The sequence below is a fragment of the Coenobita brevimanus genome, chromosome 33 (assembly GCF_032717465.1).
Source record: "Coenobita brevimanus isolate Jiangsu-jjx chromosome 33, ASM3271746v2, whole genome shotgun sequence".
In the NCBI taxonomy this organism is placed as follows: Eukaryota; Metazoa; Arthropoda; class Malacostraca; order Decapoda; family Coenobitidae; genus Coenobita; species Coenobita brevimanus.
This window is the reverse complement of record NC_136986.1, coordinates 16,559,586-16,581,776: the sequence shown is the minus strand read 5'-3', so window position 1 is coordinate 16,581,776 and position 22,191 is coordinate 16,559,586. Positions and strand designations below refer to the sequence as shown.

The window sequence follows — 22,191 nt, the reverse complement described above, 5'->3', positions numbered from 1 at the left end:
GTTCTTGCTAAATTCATGTTAATAGAGGCTATTGCAGTTAACCATATATTTAACCTGTTTTTGCCATTACATTATCCTTATGAGTCCTGAATGTTTAGTTGTTAGTTTGAGCATTAAACTTTAACTTGTAATTTTACCTAACCCTTTTGTTTTGAACCTGGAAATTTGCGGGATAGTAGTGATTTTAGTATTCTCACTTGAAGTGTTCATTATCTCTCTAACAATATATATATATATATATATATATATATATATATATATATATATATATATATATATATATATTTGTTCATTCCTGTTACTGCCAGAAAATTTCATTCAGGAGACAATTTTCAGACTGAGGGGTTAGCTATACTTCTCTTAGCAGAGGGGTTAAATTATACCCTCGATCAGATATAACTTCCAAAGACTACATAAAACTGTCCCTTTAATAGCTACAGGAAATTATAAATTATGCCCTTGTAATGTCGAGAGAATAAAGATAATTCATTTTGCCTGAAAACTATAAATGTGTTATGCAGGTACAGCATGTTGGTTCACTTGCCGTACAGTCCTGACGGTGCCCGAGTGCTGCAAGTGGCTTCCTGGACCCCCACATCAGGTCTACGCTATCTCACACCTCCCACCCTTTTCCCGGAGAAATACACCAAGTAATGTGTACAGATTACTGGCCATTTCAGAAACTGAGTATCATATGTACTCTGTTGAAATTACTGGAAAAATATACTATTAATATATCCAAATTACTCAGGAGTATAGACTGGGCTAGAGACCCTATAGAAAGAGAAACTGAACAGCCACCTTTATGTGTCAACGTGTTTACGTTTGGGTCGCTCTCTAGCGTTCATATAGAGACCAGTGGTGCGGTGCTAGATACCACCAGTCACTTAACTATTGTTCACGTATCATTGACGGTTTTTGAAAATTTCACATTCTGTGTTTGCACTAGGTGTTGTCTTTTTAATATATAAAGATGTAGCAATATGATATATTCCTCTATACATTACGTAGGATAATATCCAAGCATACAGGATGAGTGCTTGAGTTTGCAGACGACGTTAGATACATGAATACTGAGGGTTTACATGTTTTGCCCAGCTAACAGCTCAACACTAATAGTGCTCCAGTACCTGGCCCTGAAGCGATAGCAGGAAGTCCCATAGTAGATAATCACTCTATATAGGTTACTGTTTGTTGAAAATCCTTAACTTCGACTTCTAACTGGAATATGAGGCCATCAATTATAGTGTTTTCCTCGCGGCAAAATACAAGGTCCAGTTTCTCATCTAATGTATATTGGTTCCAATTTATTTATGAAAATATCCAGTTTCCTTAACACTATCTCCTTCAGTGTATATTACAGTATGGCAGATCTTTTTATTAAAGGGAAAACAACACGTAAAATGAATATACCTTACCTGGCAAAGTCGCTGATCGTCGCTGGCAGACCAGCACGCTCATCCGACCTCATTTTCCCATATTTTCCTTCTTCCCGGATCTCTAGGGAATCGGAAATGACGCATACGAAGTCCAGTTCTGTTTGTACATCCATATGCAGCACAACCAATCATATTTACAGGCACAAAAGTACCAGCAACACAGCACATCACGTCTTATCTAGCACCAACCAACAGTCAGATTTGTCAACATTACCATTCGGCATTTATGACGTTTTTTTACGGAAGCAATCAAATACAACAGATGTGTAGAGATTTATATTTAACATAAAGCTTCATTTGTTCAAATAAGGACTGTACCTTATAATTAAAACAACATCTTGTTAGGCAATTAATCACATTCCCCAATGTGTGGCGAGATATACTCTATGACAAATCTGCAGACAGGTTTCTTGACGTTGGACCCATCATGGCGCCCATGAAATCCAACCAATCAGCGAGCAGCAGAAAATATTGGCTGTCCAGTCTCTCTTTTTATAGGGTCTCTAGACTGGGCTATACTCATTTTATTCTAAACATGCTTATAACTGTCATCTCTTCATCTTGAATGGGTTTAACAAGAGATTAACACAAGAATATGGTGCTAGTCATGAGAAAGTGTTATGGAAATGAAGTAGAACCATAGCTTTAATTTTTTCTGCATCTGAGGAATGTGAAATATATTGTGAAATGTTGAAAATCTAGCGCAGATCAGTGTAAAACAGGTATAATTTGTGGCTGACGGTATATATGTTATGGGCAATGTAATTAAAGAAAGCATCGAGGCGAGAAATAATTACTTTAAATGAAATTATTAGTAATCCAGTAATAATGATCAAATTTTGTCATGAAGTACATATACTTGCTTTGAATACTGGGCAATAGCCTTAATTCCTACAGGATTATCATAGGCTGAATAAAAAGTCGTTTCCACCTAATGTTGCACTGCAACTTCCGCCCGTTCAGAATAGTACATTATTTTTGGCAGTTTCTATGGCGCGACGATAAACGTCACGGCGTTACCATATGAACCCTACTGGCAAGAGTCCATCGAGGGCAACACCACCAGGTACTCAGGCACTGACTACGACCAGCTGGTTGCAGTTGGTCAGGCCCTCAATTTTACTTTCCGTGTCCTTCCATCACGCAGCTTTAACGAGGTGATAATTATATACTTGTCTGCATTCAAACTTTTGTTGTTACTATCTGCTGTTGTTGTAAAGTAATTAATTTGGACATTACATCCAAATATAATATCAGCATCGCTTTGCAATATTTAGTAGTCCACTCACTTTGTTATGTGATATGTTAGCGATTATTTAAAATGCGATCCCTACAGAAACTGCATTATTTCCCTCAAAATCAATATTCAGAAAGTAGTCACTGCAAGGGTTTGGATTTGATCTCATTTTGGCTGCTACTGCCAGAAACCTAATTTCAAAGGTCATCTCTTTTAAGGTGTTATTACAACTCGATTCAGCTCCAGCATATCAGTTTTCTACAGTATCATCCTAGATGAAATGTGTAATCATACTGAAACAGCATTTCAACTTCTCCACTGCCCTCAGTGATGATCGGTTGATCAATGAAACGTACAGGACAAACTGTTGCTGGCATCGGTCTCGTCAGTGTCACCTAGAACTGCATGATAAACCCCAGGGATATCCTATTTGGTGTCTTTTATGAACCCTCCATATGAACATAGATAATTTCAACTATAGTGCACCGCTGTTTGTGAGTGACGTCGTTTTTTCTTGCTTTCTTTCGACTCTGTTTTGATATATATCTCAATACAGTATTTACAGGATAATATTAAATTTATTATTTACAGGATTTTATTATATTTCTTTTCAAAAAGTTTGGTAACGAAAGCAATATTTTATGTTTCATCCTGACTATTTATTCCCTAAGTGGTAAAACAAGAAAATAAAAACAAAATTGCCTTAGTTCGTCCATTCTCCCTGGACAGTTTGCTGGCTTTGTCAAAGAGATAATTTTGACTGTAAGGAGTTCTCTCTCTCTCTCTCTCTCTCTCTCTCTCTCTCTCTCTCTCTCTCTCTCTCGTATTCAAAACACAGTGGAGGTAAAGGAATAGCTTCCTGCCATCCCCCTGCTTCTTTGTGGCATTGTGCTTCTCGCACTTCACTGAAGCGTTTCATATCCTCCCATATTTTACTGACATATCAAAGATCATTCTCTTCTGAAGTGAATGCCTCTGTCCCTCCCCAGTAACGGAAGCCATATAGCATCCGCCAAGCAGTGAACCCTAGTGAGGAGTAGACTGTAGCACCAGTCGAGCAGGGCAGTACTCCCGAGGTGGATGGAAAGCTGATGACAGGGAGTGCTGGAGCTCCCGTTTCATCAGCCCTCAGGACTAGTTCCTGACCATCCCCCTTTGCTGAACTTTTCCAGTGTCTCAGTTACACAGAGAGTAGGCCAGCATGCTCTCCTGTACAAATTTCTCTATCTTCACCAAACTACATGCACAGTACACACTACACTTCCTATTCAAAATTCAACAAAAATGGCGTCGATTAATCAAGCCTCGGAGTCCCCAGGGGGGGGGACCATAAATGCCCCCGCCATCTGCCCCTCTCCCGGTGACGACTCGAGGTGCCTGGAACCACTGTCTGACTCTCTTCTTCTTCATTTCTGCAACATTCGCGGCCTTTCATCTAACTTTCGCTCTGTTGAGCACCACCTCTCCTTCTCTAAACCTCACCTTCTTTTTCTGACGGAGACTCAGCTGTCTGAGGCAACCGACAGCAAACCCTTTTCTGTATCCTCCTACTTTCTCTATACTCATTTCAAAGCCAAAGGTGGCTGTTGTGTATACATACGCAACGACTTATCTTGCTCTCGTGTTCCTGAACTTGATTCTTCTGAATTCTCCACACTCTGGCTTCGGCTTTCCTGTCATTCTCTGACTAAATATATATGTGCTGTTTACTTATCCCCTAATTCTACTGACTATCAAAAATTCTTCGACTATCTTCTGCGATGGAACACATTCTGTCCATTTCTCCTTTCTCTGAAATCTCCATTCTTGGAGATTTCAATGTTCACCACCACCTTTGGCTCTCCTCTCCTTTCACGGATCCACCTGGTGAACAAGCCTACATCTTTTCTATCCTTCATGACCTAGAGCAGCTTGTACAGCACCCTACCTGTATCCCTGACCGCCATGGAGAAAGCTCCAACATACTTGACCGCTTCCTCACAACTAATCCTTCTGCTTACTCTGTTAATCTTTTCTCTCCATTGGGCTCCTCCGATCACAACCTTATTACCTTAACCTGTCCTATCACTCCGGTACGGCCTGTGGACCCTCCAGGGAAACGTCGTCTGTGGCATTTTGGAGCCGCGAACTGGGAGGCCCTCAGGCAGTACTTCTTTGATTTTCCCTGGAATGATTATTGCTTCCATGGCCGTGAGCCATCTGAGTGTGCCTTGCGCATTACGGAGGTTATTCTCTCGGGCATGGAAGCATACATTCCTTTCTCATATCCTTTGACTAACGCAAGAAAGCCTTGGTTTAATCACGCTTGTTCTAATGCTGTCCGCAACAAGGAGAAGGCCTACAAAAGGTACCGGAGCCAACCCACCCCTGAATCATATCATCTTTACGTTTCTGCCCGGAATCGTGCTAAATCTGTTCTTCGCTCTACTAAAAATAATTTCATCCATACTAAATGCTCTCAACTCACCAACTCGAATTCTTTCCGCTCCTTCTGGCACCTTGCCAAAAATCTTTCTAACAACTTTACCTCATCATCCTTCCCTCCTCTTTTCTACTCTGATGGTTCTGTAGCTATTTCTTCTACTAATAAAGCAGATCTCTTCGCACAGACTTTCTCCTCCAATTCCACCTTAGACGATTCCGGTGCTGTTCCTCCATTACTTCTCCCCTCTGACTTCCTCATGGCTGACATTAAAATTTCTTCAGTTGATGTATTTTCTGCCATCACTGGCCTCAGTACTAACAAGGCATATGGGCCTGATGGGGTCCCTCCTGTTGTTCTCAAGAACTGTGCTTCTGTGCTTACACCCTGCCTAGGCAAACTCTTTCGCCTTTGTCTGTCAACTTGTACCTTTCCTTCTTGCTGGAAGTTTGCTCTCATTCAGCCAGTCCCAAAGAAGGGTGACCACTCCCAACCCTCCAATTATTGTCCAATTGCTTTAACGTCCTGTATTTCAAAAGTTTTTGAGTCAATTCTTAGTAGAAAAATTTTAAGGCATCTGTCCCATCACAACCTTCTTTCCGGTCGTCAGTATGGGTTCCGTCAGGGACGCTCCACTGGCGATCTTCTCACCTACCTTTCAGACTCCTGGTCATCCTCCTTTTGGGACTTTGGCGAAAGCTTTGCCATTGCACTTAACATCTCAAAGGCTTTCGATCGAGTCTGGCATAAATCTTTAATTTCCAAACTGCCCTCCTACGGTTTCTATCCGTCTATCTGTGCCTTCATCGCTAGCTTCCTTTCTGGTCGTTCTATAGCCGCTGTTGTAGACGGCCATCGTTCTTCTCCTAGATCTATCAACAGTGGTGTTCCTCAGGGCTCTGTCCTATCACCAACTCTCTTCCTTTTATTCATCAATGACCTTCTAAGCTGTACATCTAACCCTATCCACTCATACGCTGATGACTCCACCCTTCACCTTTCCATTCGGTTCCCGCAACGCCCATCTCAACAGTTACTTCAAGAAACAAGGGATGAGGCTATGGCACACCTAATATCTGACTTGGCTCTTATCTCTGACTGGGGTAAAAATAATATGGTTGTCTTCAATGCATCTAAGACTCAGTTCTTACACCTATCAACCCGACAAAATCTTCCACAGGTATACCCATTAATGTTTAATAATATTCAGCTTAATCCTGCATCATCCTTGAACATGCTTGGGGTTTCATTTACTCGGGACTTATCTTGGAAAGATCATATTACATCTCTTGTAAAATCTGCTTCCAAGAGATTGGGTGTGCTAAGCCAACTCCGCTCTTTCTTTACCCCTGCACAATTGTTGACTCTATACAGGGGTTTTATCCACCCCTGTGTGGAGTACAACTCTCATGTGTGGGGAGGCTCCCCACATACAGCTCTTCTCAATAGGGTGGAGTCAAATGCTTTTCGTCTCATTAACTCTCCTCCTCTTACTGACTCCCTTCAACCTCTGTCTATTCGCCGCACTGTTGCATCTTTATCTCTTTTCTATCGCTACTTTAATGGTCACTGCTCCTCTGAACTGTCTGCTTGCATTCCTCCACCTCTACGACGGGCGCGTAGCACCCGTCTGGCAGCAAACTCTCATCCCTTTTCTGTCCAACTCTCTAATGCAAGAGTTAACCGTTACTCCCAGTCTTTCATTTATGCAACAGGTCAGCTCTGGAACTGTCTCCCTCTATCTGTATTTCCTGCTGCTTATGATCTCCAGTCTTTCAAACGCAGTGTGTCCAGGCATCTCAAAATGATCGGATCTTGAATTTGGCTCTCTATTGTACTTTGTTTTTCTCTTGGAGGGAACTGTTACTGCGGGCTCATGGCCTTTGGTTCCTTCTTCCTCGCAAAAAAAAAAAAAGTCCCCTTTCCTGTCCATCTCTTTCTTGCAAGGGTTAGCAGGTGTTCTCAGTCCTCATGTATACAAATGATCAAATTAGGAACTGTCATCATTCTGTATTTCACACTGCCTATGACCTCTAAACTTTTAAACTATATGTCCAATTTAGACATCTCGAAATAAACGTGACGATTTTTTTTTTTTTTTTATAGTTCTTCCAAGGAAGTACAATACATTATTATACTTGGAGCCTTTGGCTCGTACTTTATCATGCACTAAAATTATCAGTTTCTTTCAAATTAGGAAGGGCATCCTGCTGGTAAGCTTTAAGGAATGCTACATCATAACTTTTAGTTCGAAACATTTCCCTGAAAGAGTTTATGGTAAAAATGACACACAAGAAAACAAAAATAACTGGGGCTCTCATTTCTTTATTTTAATGTTATATTTACTTGCAGGTGACAGATCAGGTGCAGATTCGTAAATCATTCATGGCAACAGTGGTATATGGTGTTATTCCACAACAACTAGAGAGGTGAGATTCTAAGCTAAGGTTAACCTTTCCATTGCAGTTTTCACTGTTTTTTACTGATAATCCAATTTAACTGCAGATAATTTTATGCAACAAAGAAAAGCTATACATTGTCAAAAGATAGAGATAGCCTGTCTAACCTGAAATTGCCTAATGTCTTATTAATTATAGGCAACGTAAGTGATGATGAAAATAATATTTGAATTTTGTTTGACTTGCTAAAGTGGAGTAACTAGAAAATGATCCTGTCAGTGCACAGAAGTCAAGAGCATTCTTCTAATGACTGCCTACAAATGTGGAACTGAATTCTGCACATATTATCTTCTGCTTTTTCACAATAATGACATTTCTTTTGGTTCACTTATGTGACTAAGCAAAATTAGTAAGCCTAAGAAAGTCCATCCCATAATGAAGGGGTTAGAAACTGGCCCGGTTAACTCATCTTTTAAAAAGAGTCTCATTTTAATCAACGAAAAAAAAATGTCAGTACCAACATGTTATAGTCCGGCAGTATGCCCAAGAAGGGCTATAGATTCATCAACGAGAAAAAATATATTACCTGCGCCTAAGTCTTGGTTATTGTCGTCTTCTCAACATAATAAACAAAACTAGGAAGGATAGATGCATGGGAAGATGATGATGGAGTTGTAAATAATATACTGTTGCTTCTTGCAGTCTGACAATGTGCGATGGTAAAGGAAATGATCTGGAGGGTATGCGTTGAGCTATGGGAAGATGATGAAGCTGGAAATGTAAAAAATCTGTAATCCGGTAGTTTCAAGATGTGACTTCAGTTTCCGCTGTAATAATAACAATAATAATAATAATTAAAATAATAATAATATTAATATTATTAATAATATTATTAGCTGCGATGGTACAGCTGGTACTGTTTTCAATCTGTCCGTCCTTCTGTCTGTCTGTCAGTGTTTCTGTTGGCACGATAACTTCGCAACCGCTCAAGATACCATTACAAAATTTTACAGGTCTGAAGTAGATAAAAAATCGATAATTCTCTACGAGTTCGACATTGGTGAAAGTAGGTCAAGATCTGTATGTCTGTTACCATGATAACTTAGCAACCGTTCAAGATATCATCACAATTTTACATGTGTGTAGTAGGTGTGAAAATCTACGAATTAGAAATTGGTGAAAGTAAGGCCAAGGTCATATTCCAAGCCGAGGTAGATGTGTACCGGTTTGCGGCTGGTATGATTCCCCCATTGGAAGGGCCTCTAAATTATCGTCCACCTTACGAGGCAGAGTAATAGAGTTTTTCCCTGCCTCAGTGCCTGTGTTTGTGTGTGTGTGTGTGTTTGTGTGTGTGTGTGTGTGTGTGTGTGTTTGTGTGTGTGTGTGTGTGTGTGTGTTTGTGTGTGTGTGTTTGTGTGTGTGTGTGTGTGTTCCCATTATACCTCATGAACGGCTTGAGCTGTCAACATGAAACCTTCAGGGCCTCACGATATGGCCAAAATATTGGCCGAGTTCAAAAATGGGCACTCAGGGTCAAGGTCACCAAAATGGCTGCCAAAGGTCAACTGCTTTTTAATGCCTGCCTTTAGCACCATTATATCTCATGAACGGCTTGAGCTATCAACATGAATCCTTTACGGTGTCAAGATATGGCCAAAATCTTGGCCGAGTGTGAAAATGGGCACTAGAGGTCAAGGTTTAGGTCAGAAACATGACTGCCAAAAATCAAGTATTATTTATAGCCCGCCCATGGCACAATTATATCTCATAAACGGCTAGAGCTATCAACAGGAAACCTTCAGCATATCAAGATATGGCTACAATCTTGGACTTGGCCAATAGCATATTCTGGCAGACGATTTGCATCCGGATTCTGAATGCTTTAATTTCATTCTTAATTATTATTTTTAATGTTACTATTGATAATATTATTATAATAATTATTATTTTATTATTAATGTATTATTATTATTATTATTATTATGTTGTTGTTGTTGTTGTTGTTGTTCGAGAGCAAATTCTTTCCTATGGTTGGATGTAACAAATGGCTATAACATCTACAAAGGTAGCCTCTTTATTTCTAACAATGTTTCCAGATGGGATTTCACTTTCGCCTATGAACAAATTGCTGCTAAATTCGCCATGGCCACGCCAGTCATAACACCCAGTTGGCTGAGCTTCTACTACCCTTTGAGTGGCCAAGCGTGGATCGGTGTCTTGGCTTGTACACTGACTGTCTGCTTCACACTTGTCAAGGTAAACATGCAAGTTGTCAGGAATGGACGATTCCAGTATTAGTAATAACAGGCAGCAGGAAACGGTTCCTTATGTTATTGTTATTATTATTATTATTATTATTATTATTATTATTATTATCATCATCATCATTATTGTTGTTGTTGTTGTTGTTGTTGGTGGTGGTGGTGGTGGTGGTGGTGGAGTTGTTTAGCATCATAATTAATTCAGACGTGGGACAGTCTTAATTAGCAGCCCAGGGCCGTCTTCCAGTGTTAGTCACACACGTAATTTTATTTTCCCAAGGCAGGTGCTTCTGTTTAGCTCCTTCAGGATTTTTACACAATTGTGCTTTACTCTAGTTAAGCACAACATGGTTCGTTATTTTAGCGAAGTCCCGTATGGTGCCAAATATGTCTATTGCTGTTGTTTTTTATTGTTTTATACTCACCGAGGACCATGTTGCATTTAACACTCTCGTGGTCGCGTTTTCTTGTTCTCCCTTTTGTATAACATGAGCCAACAGTATATGATTTTTATTTAGGTAATTGTGTCAATGGAGAGAGTTGCTACTTTGATACCATGAACACTTCCTTGGTCAGGTTAATTCTATTATCTTGTGGTACGTGGTGGCGACCATCATCCACTCACTTGATGTAGTGCTGCCTAATTCTTCCTTAGCCTTTATCATTCTTTTTTCTGTGCCTGCCGTCCTCTCTTCGTATTTCTCCCATCTTTCCTGTCACTTCTTATTGCTTTTTTTTCCTTCACAGGTGGCTTTACATTGAGTGACAAGCCAAATGGTTTCCTGTAAGCCAAGAAACCATTTACAAGGCTGGATGGTAACCATATAACCAAACCATACGTGCTCCCTACGTTTCAACAAGTGGGTTGGTGGAGGGTTGGTGCCCCTCCCCGTAAAACAAATAACTCAAAGTCAAATGGCCACCCCTTACGGGATTATGGCGTCTGGCAATAGATAGATAGATAGATTTTCCAGTTAACTCCAAACTATAGGTTCAAGTGAGTGTTTAACATGAGACTCACAGGTGACAATCAGAGTGAGCGATAAAGAAATATAATAGAAAAATATTAGTTTCATTTTACAGGTAAAAGTACACCGACTTTTCTTGGATGATGTTAGATTCATGCAATAAGAAACTAAAATATATATATTGCTGTTTTTATACAAAATATCCCTAAACACTTTGCTGGAATATATATTTATGGTACAGATGAGTAAAGAGTGGGTTTGGATTGTTACTTCTCACCCCCAGCCTCTACTACAGCCACCACTGTCATGTAAGTGGTAGGCTGCATCACACTTGTTGATTTCTGGAAACCATAGCATGGAACTGTTAATTAATTCTGCTTTCATACAGTTTTAATTTGGTCTGCCTTTTTCGACGAAGAAAGAACTTCAGCCATTCCTAATCAAATGAATCTAAAAAAATGCATAATACATCATACCTTCACTATAACCGATATCTGACTATTGCATGACATTTTCGCTCTTTTAGAGCTTGCTATATGTAGCCGAAAAATAAGCTGAAAAAGATAAACAGTTACTTTACGAAACTGGACATACCAAGCAGCTCCGCAAAAAAAATGGTGCAAATGACCTCATTAGAATTGTGTGTCTTCCAAACGGTAGCTGATGCGAGGAGGTGCACTTTCTTTCATGACTTGTATTATCAAAACCATTCCACTGTCCAAAACATCACTGCTCGCCCCTGTGACACAATAAAGGAACCACTATGTACTCATATCATAATATATGTGTATCAATGTATATGTATGTTTTACAGATTACGAGGAGGAAAACGTGGCAAATGCAGCATGGAGTGCTGGGTACTGGGTCGGTGGTGCTGGAATCTGTGGGCACCCTTTTGGGCCAGGGACTGTACGGACGCCTCTCAACCAGCCAGTCCAACCACATCCTGGTTGGCTCTTGGTTGTTCTTCGGTGTGGTGGTGGGCACAGCATATCGAGCCAGCCTCATCGCTTCCCTCACCCTCCCAAGGGTACCACCCAGACCAGAGACAATTGAGGAGCTGGTTAAAGTAGTTGACAGGTGAGACATCGAAGAACAAATGTTTGGATGCCAAGGTGCTGGATGAAATTGAAACGTAAACTAATGCTTGGCCCTTTGGTTATGCTCTATCACTGCATCAAAGTTCTTAAACCCTCAGTACTATTTATCCCATCATTCACCAACACATCACACAGTGAGTTAGTTTTCACCCAGCAGCTGGTGTTTTATTAACTCCTAAACCACGGGGTTGTTTTGGCGTGACTTGCGCGTCCCGCTAGGATATTCGCTCTCCGACAGACTTTCTAAAAATATTTGCCAAAAATCAGTTGTTAGTCCTAAAATATTATAATTAAATATGCATATGGCACATTCCTTCAGCTTTCTCCTGGGATGTTTGTTCAGCCTTCATCGAGTACCGTAGGACTTGTGGAGACCTCTGAAGTTGGGTAACGAAGTCTGCACTTTACACTTCCCGACAACCCGTAATATGATTACCACAGCCTGATATTATCACTAGAAACACTATTCTATGATTTTCAAATAGTTTAGAATCAATACTCCAAAAAAAAACACTGTGAAAGCAATGAAAATTACGAGCGCGTACGAGCCTCCCACTTGCGCTCGTTCCCCACTGGTATTCTGTCATTTATTATTCATGAAAACACTCACTTTATATTCCTATTCCTATTACTATATAACACTTATATATATATATATATATATATATATATATATATATATATATATATATATTTTTAAACATCTTGAATCCAACAACTTAATTAGTGGTAGACAATATGGTTTTCGCCACGAAAGATCCACCATTGACATACTCAATCTCTTAACTCATACCATCCATCAGTCAATTGATCTTTTTGGAGAAACTCATGCAGTAGCTCTTGATATCTCTAAAGCTTTCGACAGAGCATGGCACCGTTCCCTCCTGTCCAAACTCCCTTGCTATGGACTAACGTCTTTTGTTCCTTTGATTTCTTCTTATCTTCGTGACAGGAAAATAAGATTAAAGTAGATGATGTATATTCGAATTTCCACTCAATTAATGCTGGCGTGCCGCAGGGATCAGTTCTGGCGCCAACCCTATTTCTGGTTCATATTAATGATCTCTTATCTGTCACTCACAATTCCATTCACTCATATGCAGATGACTCAACACTACATAGTTCATTCACACTCAGACATCCATTTACAAAGTCTAATATCTCTAACTCTCAACTCAGTACAGCCATCTCTATAAATCAAGATCTATCTACAATCAGTGAATGGGGACAAAACAACCTTGTCTCTTTTAATGCTAGTAAAACTAAATATATACAGTTTACTAATAGACAGATATTACCAGATTCGTACATTACCTTCAGTGCTACTAATATTCCCATCTCCAAAAATATTGAAATTCTTGGTGTCTCACTTAACAGTGCCCTCAGCTGGACCTCTCATGTCAGATCACTTGCTAAAACCGCCTCAAAGAAACTTTGATTATTGTACAGAGTCCGTAACTTCTTCGCTGATGAGCAATTAGCTATAATTTATAAGAGTCATGTGCGCTCTCAGCTTGAATATTGCTCACCCTCGTGGAATGGTTGTGGAGAGGTTGCATTAAGACAACTAGACAAAATTCAGAATAAAGCTGTTAGAATCATTAACAACCCTGCCATTACATATAAACTACCTCCCCTGCAAGTAAGAAGGAATGTTGCCTCCCTTGCATTATTTTACAGTTTTGGCAAATGCTCAGACGAAGTTGCGTCCATGGTGCCACCTCTTCATGCCTTCCCTCGTGCTACACGGGCATCTGGTGGCGCTCATGACTGGAATGTCACTCAACCATATTGCAGAACTTCTGCCTATCAGAATTCTTTCATTCCCCAAACTGCATCTCTCTGGAACTCGCTTCCCCAGAGTTGTTTTCCTCCAAATTTCAACCTACAACTGTTCAAGTCTAACTGTTACAGATATTTTATGAACAGAGGACACCAGTTATCTGGTGTATGGATTTTTGTTTTTCCCCATATGTTTTTCCTTCCTCCGTTCTGTTATTAAAAAAAATAAAATGTCATCTTTATCCATAAGTTTCCTTCAGTAATAGTAGTTTATTGTCACTGTAAGCATTCAATTTCTCTTTCAGTAAAATAAGTAGAGAGCCAAGGTTTCATTTTCACTGTCATAACTTCAAGTATTTGTACTCATATTCTTATATTACTAATTATTTACATTTCTGTTTAAATTTTCTATTGTATTTTCAATATTTACACTTCTATTTTACTTACACTATGTTATTCACTGTCACTTACAGTAACTTATAAAACTATATTACATTGTTCCATCATATTTACATCCATTGCTTTCACTTGCTATTTACACATTATTTACATATTATTTACATTTTCCACTTACTTTTCGAACTGCTTCAGGCTGTGGTAATAAAAAAAGCAGGTAACGCAGAGGGGAACCTGGCACTCAGTGCACTGCCATTAGGTGCGTTTGTGCTCAGGTGTGTGTCAGGTGGTATGTTCACACACCTGGGACCTGTGGATCGCAGCCTTCCTCTTGGTTGTGGCAGGCATTTGCACCAGTCTGTGCCGATCCATGTATGCCCTCTGCTCAAGTCTGTCAGGAAATCTTACAGCATGGTGCCTTGGAGTTGCTGCTGTCACCCTACCATATCTCTCAGGCAGCTGCTGAACGCAAGTCCTGGCAAACAACCTCGGGGAGAAGGACTTGGGTGGCTTTACCTTCATCTTGTACAGGATGTGTACAGGAGGAAGGCGTTCAGCATCGTCATGTTAATGAGATGCAGAAAAACTTTCCTGTACCACCTAGTATTCTTCCTGAGGCAGTCGATCTCTCCAATCATCATGTCGGACTTGTCCACCAACCGCATGTTGATATTATAGTCGGTGACAGCATCAGGTTTCCTCACAGGTTCGCTTGTCCTACGGTCGACCTTCCTACTGTCTTTCATTTCCCCCTTGTGTACGGTGGTGAGCATATGCACGACCCTCTTGTCATGCCACCGTATTGCCAGACTTGTGTAGGTGCATGTCTCCTCGCTGCGAGTTTCCTGCCTCTGGGAATTTGGGGAAGTGGGCACAATTGCTCTTCAGATATTTAGCAAGTTTCGGTGCTGTATAATAGTTGTCAGTATACATGATTCCCACCAAAATACCTTTCAAGCAGCACTTTCAATACACAGCCTGAGAAGGCAAGGGTGTGTGTTCTGTCCAGATCTACAGTGCTGACTGAATAGATGACTAAGTCAAGGATGTACCCCGTCTTACAGTTGCACAGTACAAAGAACTTGATTCCAAAGCGATGGCATTTGCTTGGAATGTACTGTACAAACCTAAGACATCCTCTGAACAAAACCAAAGCTTCGTCTATGACAACCTTCTGAAAGGGGTGGAAGAATGATATAAACTCATCCTTCATTTTGCTCAGAATCTCCCGGATCTTCCAGAGGGGGTCGGTTTGAGAAGGTACATCGTTGTTGGTGAAGTGCAGGTTTCCCATGATGTTCTGGAAGCAATCTCTGGCCATGTACTTATTGAAGGTGGGTGAGGGTAGTAAGGGGTCCATTGACCAGTATTCTTCCAACTCATGCTTCTTTGAGTGTGGCATGAGAAGCATGAGGACGAAGAACACATACAGTTCCTGCACTCCCAGCACGGTCCACTGTTGCATCTTTGCTGCACCTGCACTACTTGCAGCACGTTGTGATTCGTACCTGTTAGTCTCATCACATATGTGCTGCATGACTTCGTCATCGAGGAAGGCCAAAAGGAAGTCCATACACTCAGCATCCTCATCAAGAGTGAAGGCAGGCTGTATCCCTGAGGAACTCTCATCGAAATGGAGATGTTCAGGGACGAAATCGGAACCTTCCGTCCACACGAAGGCGTCCAGGATTCCCTGTCATGGCAGTGTAGGGTGGGTGAGGGTTTAGGGTGGCTGTGAGGCAGATGGGCTGTTTCAAGGTCAATCTCACTGACCCTAGGTTGCCGTGTAGCACTAGCAGCCCTTACTCAAGTTGCTACTCTACTTTTACGAGTCAGGGATTTACCTCGTCCCCTACGGCCTGCCTTCACTGTAGGTGCTGGTGGAGACTCCAACGACGAAGACTCAGGAGGAAATTCTGCTGAAGATGAGGAAGAAGATAGTGAAGTGGGGCTGGGGGAGAGGGCAGGTGATACACCTCGGGACTCATGGCGGGCTGGGTCACGTGGGGCCATTGTTCCGGGGCTAACCCGCCGCCTTTTCACTCCCTTCCCAAATTCCTTCCTTTGCTGCACTAACGGCTCCTTTCCCTTGGAGCTAGGGATAACTTGGGACACTGAAGCACTCGTACTGGGAGTTTCTGTCACGATTTCCTCCCCAGGCTCATCACACGATTCACCCGAAAGATCAAAGCCACTATCCATCATTATCATTGACAATTCTGCCACTTGACATTCCACTGCTGAGTCACTAAGTCCTTTAATGCTTCCCACATGAATTTTTCTAGGGATAGAGATCACAGGGCCCTTTGCAATGGGCGCAGAAGTGGTGGAAATGGCAGGGCGCAAGTGCAACATGGTTTCACCTCAGAGGATGACAAGGAACTGATTCACGCGGCGTATGTGGGAAGGCAAGGGTTGACAATGTCAATAGGGTGACAGCTGCTAATTTACATGCTATGAAATGATTGGTAGGAAATCTCGACAATACATAAAAAAATAGGTAGTTCCAGGTGAATGTAAATATCACTTAGGCTTCTCTCTTCCTTTCACATATATATTTTTTTATTACGAGAATAGATTACATGGCATATATCAAGAGGAAATTACCGGGGGATATTAGCGAACGAGTGTACGTGAGGTGTTGTCAGGTGATAATTAACCAATTCCTGGTGTATGGCACTATCAGTTACCTTATTTTTTTTTGGTATATATTACTTTGTATAAGAATAAGGCATAGGGCTTATTTCAATGGATGAAATCAGTGGAAAATTCCGGGGAAGATTAGCTTAGCGCAGCGTGGCCAGGCAGGCGAGAGGAGAGAGTAATGGAGGGGAGGCAGGGAGGGGAGTCAAGAATGGGGAAAAATGGCTAAATTGTCAGCAATGGATGGGAGTATAGATGAGATTGGGAGTGGTGACTGTTGTTGGACACTGGCAGTACTGAAAGATGATACGAGCCACCACTTGTAAGCCCAGGAGAATTCAAAATAACACAGAATCACCAAAGTGATGCCCCGCGGTATGATCCATTGTGCCCGAGCGTCGAGAAAGTGACGCCCCATGGTCAAGGGGTTAAAATCCTTCGATACGGTACTTTCAGCACTGATTGTTCAAAAGCAGGGCAACACTGAATCAATAAATGGTGTTGTCAAGTATCATGTAATACATCATCCACATAACCATACTTGAAATATACCATCTCTCAATATTGATCTCGGGCTTTCCTTTTTTCTTTTTTTTTCTTTACTTTTGTGCTCACCGCTCTCGTAACGTTATTCACTTCCACATGCATTGTCCTCCAGAGATGCACAGTCTTTCACTTATGCTTCCTCCACTGTCTGCCTTAATACATGGACTAGATCCACACATCCTGTAGCACTTTGGAAATTATTCAGTTCATTGCTTATCGTATATTCAGACAGTTCTGTAACTTTATTATTATTATTATTCCTATACTACAGTAGGATAAACGCAAGGAATGTGCTGTAATAAACGGTATAGAGAAATACCAAATAAAAACACTATAGCTCTATAGGTCTTTCAGCTTAAATTGACCCATTTTTTTTTTCATTTGTAGCTTATTTCACGAAACTCAGTGGCAGGAAGACAATACTATGTCTTGCTTTCTTTCCATAGCACTTCTTCTTGACTAGCATCATATATTGGTTTCAATTAATTGTCACAAGTTAGCATTCGAGATGCAGTTATGGCAATTTTAGGCCATTGTTAAAAAAAATACTAAATGTATCTTGAAGTTAAGTTTTGGTGTTCCGTTATTCTAGGGGTCAGTAGTAATACTAATTAAACAATTTTTATTTGTACATGTTTCAGGGTGACAATAAGATCTTCTAATGGTTCATACAAGAAGTTCCTTTTAAACTCTGAATCAAGTGCCCTTAGAGAACTTGGGAGCATGATGGTCGGGGGAGATGTTATGGATGGATTCAATGCAGCTCTGAGGATGAAGTGAGTTTGTTTTACTTACTGTGATATATATATATTTTTAACAACAAAACAGAGAAAGGAAAAACAAATTACTAAAAAAAAATCCATACACCAAATTACTGGTGTACTCGATCCATAAAAATCTGTAACAGTTGTGCTTGAAAAGGTGTAGGTTGAAGTTTGGGGGGAAACAATTCTGGAGAAACGAGTTGCAAAGAGATGCAGTTCAGGGAATATAAGATTTCTGATAGGCGGAAGTTTTGCAATATGGCATTGTGACATTCCAGTAATGAGTGCTACCAGATGCCCATGTAGCACAGGGGAAGGTATGGATAGGTGAAACAATGGCTGCAACTTCGTCTGAGCATTTGCCATAAAAGTATCTGTAAAATAAATGGAAGGTAGGCAATACTCCTTCTTACATGTAGAGGAGGAAGTCTGTTTGTAATATCAAGGTTACTGGTAATTCTGTCAGCTTTGTTCTGAATATTGTCTAGTTGTTTTAGTCCAACCTGTCCCCATCCATTCCACATGGGTGAGCAATATTCCAGTTGGGAGCGCACTTGACTCATATAAACTATAGCTAGCTGCTCATCAGTGAAGAAGCAATAAACACTGTACAATAATCCAAATTTCTCTGAGGCAGCTTTAGCAAATGATCTGACGTGAGAGGTCCAGGTAACGGCAGTGTTAAGTGAAACACCGAGAATTTCAATACTTTTGGAGATAGGAGTATTAGTCGCACTGAAGATAATATAGGAATCTGGCAATATCTGTCAATTAGTAAACTGTACATATTTGGCTTAACTAGCATTACATGAGACAAGGTTAGGCCTACTTTGTCCCAGTTCAGTCATCCGAGATAAGTTGTTAGTTATTATCACTGCAGGGGTCTTAATTATCAACTAACGTAAAGCGAAACAACAACTCACCATTACAAACAGTATGTGGATGTTTTGATCAGTATACAGTATAAATATTTGAAGGCCTAAAATAAATATTCTGAGTAGTGTTGATGGTATTAATTGCAGAAAGATGGCTGATTGTTGGTCAGGGTTTGAGGCACGTATGTTTACTATCTAGTGGCAGGTTGAGAACTGAACTCTCTGGTTGCAGGAAGAAAACTGAACCGTCTGGTGGCAAGGAGAAAACTGAACAGCTTCGAGCAGCTTCGTGCACGAAGTAAATTAAATGAAACTTATCATTACTGAATATATAACTAAAATGTTGTTTTCTCTATGACCAGATTTATCTCCAGTGATAAATAATATCTTACCCAAATTATTTACTAAAAGAATTTATTTACAAAATGTGCTGTCGTGGGCGGGAAATTCAAACCCGAAATCCACGACATACTCCCCCGTCCAAACTATATACAATATTTACAACTCACTCATCCCAATCAGGGTACGCCGTAGTTGAGAGGAACCGAGGGCGGTCCGACGTGATGTCCTCAAAAGGGCATCACATCGGTCATTTACGGGTGTAGGAAGGTGTTGGGTAGTGTCGGTACGGCTGTCATCTTCTTTCACTTTTAGATCAATTTCTAGTGGATACAGCTTAACCACCGGTCTTGTGGGTAAACCAGCGCTTGTCCTTAGCTGTACTACCCTACATTCTTGATCAGGACTACGTAACAATTTGATGACCCGACCTAGTTGCCATAGGAGTCGAGGCCCGTCATCGTGTATCAGTACGACATCCCCAACTTGAGGCGCTGCCTTCCCTTTCTTGTATGTCAATTGACGATGTTGCTCCCTGAGTGATATTAGGCAATCAGTGGTCCATCTCCTCCATAGATCTCGTGAAATCTTTGTCACGTATAGGAGACGTCTGTTTAGTCCCGGATTAGTCCGCCAGGTGATGTCCATGAGATCATCATCCCTGACTTCCTGTTTCGGGAACTGTCTAAGACGCCTCCCATTAATAATTGTGAAGGAGTAAGAGGGAGTGGATCTTCAAGGTTACCGTATGTATATCCAAGTGGCCTCAAGCTTCAATAATACAGTATCCAGTTCTTCACGGGTTACTAAAGCTCGACCCAATACCTTTCTCAGGTCAGCCTTTAGGATATCTATCACTCTTTCCCAGATGGCACCGAACTATGGGGCCCTGGCTGGTATGAATCGCCGCTCACAATTTACCTTTACCAATTCATTCTGTAACCTCGGATTATTTTTCAACTCCTTCAGTACACTGGCTCCACTTATAAATGTAGTGGCATTATCACTAATTATAAGTTCAGGGAAGCCTCTCCTGCTACAGAACCGACAGAAGGCATGAATGAAGGACTCACAGGAGAGGTTTGACACTGTCTCAATGTGTATAGCCCTAGTAACTGCACAGGTAAACAAGACTACGTATAATTTCCTTAGGGTACTCTTTTCTTTAATGGGTAGAGCACCTGTGTAGTCTACTCCTGTTACTTGAAATGGATTCATTTTCTGAACCCTAGTGTATGGTAACGGCAGAGCCTGTACAGCACTATATGGGGCACCTTGTAACCTTTTACAAGTTATACATTTCCTTGAAACCTTCTTTACAACTTGTCTGATCCTAGGAATCCAAAATCTTTGTCTTATGTAACTTACAACATAACTTACTCCACTATGGCTACACACCTTGTGGTAGTACTCAGAAAGGAGAGCTGCTAACCTATGTTTACTAGGTATTAGGATAGGGTACTTTGCTTCATCTTTTAAGTCCGACAACTGTAACCTACCCTTACAACTCAACAGCACACCTTCCATATAGAGGCCTTACTGCTTCACAACATTGCTTGGTGTGTCCTTTCCAGTGGATAAATAATGGTAATCCTCAGGGTACTCTTCCACTTGAGCTAACTTAATCATTACTGATTCTGCTGTCCTTAATTCTGGCACTGTCAAATAAGTCATCATTGCCTTATGTGTTCTTTGTCTCCTATCTTTCAGTGTCTTAATAAATCTCAATACCCATGCCATCACACGCCTTGTCTTCACTTAAGAACCATATCGGTCCCAATTCAATGTGGCAGGAAGGGATACCGATACTGGCAATGACAGGGTCTCTTCAAGGAGACAACCCGTGGTGGCATCCCCAACTTCCTCAAATGGACCATTTTTCAGCCACACATTTTGGTGAGGTAGCCATGTGGGCCCTCCCCACCACAAAGAGGAACCTATTAAGGACGCATGTGACGTCCCTCTGGGAACCATATCACTGGGGTTGTCCTTTGTAGACACATAACGAAATTCAGCATCAGGAACTAAGGCCTTTATTTCGTCAATTCTGTTCTGAACAGGCAACAGTTTTTTACTAGACAACCAGTATAGGGTTATCTGGCTATCCATCCAGAGGTAAATGTTCTCTATGCTTAACACGTCCGCATAGGCCTCATAAATATACTTGGTGAGACGAGCTGCTAGCATGACAGCAGTCAGTTCTAATTTTGGTATAGTGGGGGGTTTAATGGGTGCTACTTTGGCCTTTGCCATAGCTAATCTACAACTTCCCTCACTAACTAAGTAGACTGCTACACCATAAGCAATGATGCTTATGTCACTAAAGAGATGCAGCATGACCCTTTTACTATCAGTGACTTGGTGGGGAAATAAAATACTGGTACTGTTTAATCATATCCTCATATATCCCCTGCCATTCAGCCTCCATATCTTCCGGTATGGAAACATCCCACCCACATTCAATGCGCCACAGATCTTGCACAAATTTTCTTGCACGGATGGTCACTGGCAATGGTACTCCCAGAGGGTGAAACACACCTGCAGTTATGCTCAACACCTCACGTTTTGTCACTACTGTAGGTCTACTTTCGTGTCCCTTGACCTGGAACATATCCATATCAGTTAGCCAATTAATGCCAAGTACTTTTACCTTGTCCTGAACTTCAAAAGCCAAACCCTTTCGGTGGAGTAGCTTCCGCAATTTCACACTGTTGATTACCCACTCTCTTAAGGACAAACTGGCACTTGAAAATACTCTCAGGGCATCCCAACACAGTTGTTGTAAAGCATCCTCATCTTCCTTGGTTCCTTGCAAATTGTCAATATACAACCCTTTCCTTAATTTATCAATCATGGTTTTATCCTCCTGAATCATTTAAAAATGTTTTTGTATGGTGGCATTCAAGAGGAATTGGGAACATGTGGCTCCAAACAACACTGCCTTGAATCTATATATCAAGTAAGGGCTAATTAGATTTAAAGGTTCAACAGGCCAAAGAAATCTAGTGGCATCCCTATCC

General features: G+C 41.0%; 1 protein-coding gene across 1 annotated transcript; it reads left to right on the top strand.

Annotated features, from left to right (window-relative positions):
- The first annotated feature begins 528 nt into the window (after positions 1–528).
- On the top strand, positions 529–17,973 carry LOC145395805 (glutamate receptor ionotropic, delta-1-like). Its single transcript, XM_080269339.1, has 6 exons — positions 529–650; positions 2,425–2,596; positions 7,451–7,527; positions 9,594–9,753; positions 11,541–11,806; positions 17,835–17,973. Exons 1-6 carry the CDS (start codon positions 529–531, stop codon positions 17,971–17,973), a joined length of 936 nt encoding a protein of 311 aa, XP_080125465.1.
- Positions 17,974–22,191: the final 4,218 nt, after the last annotated feature.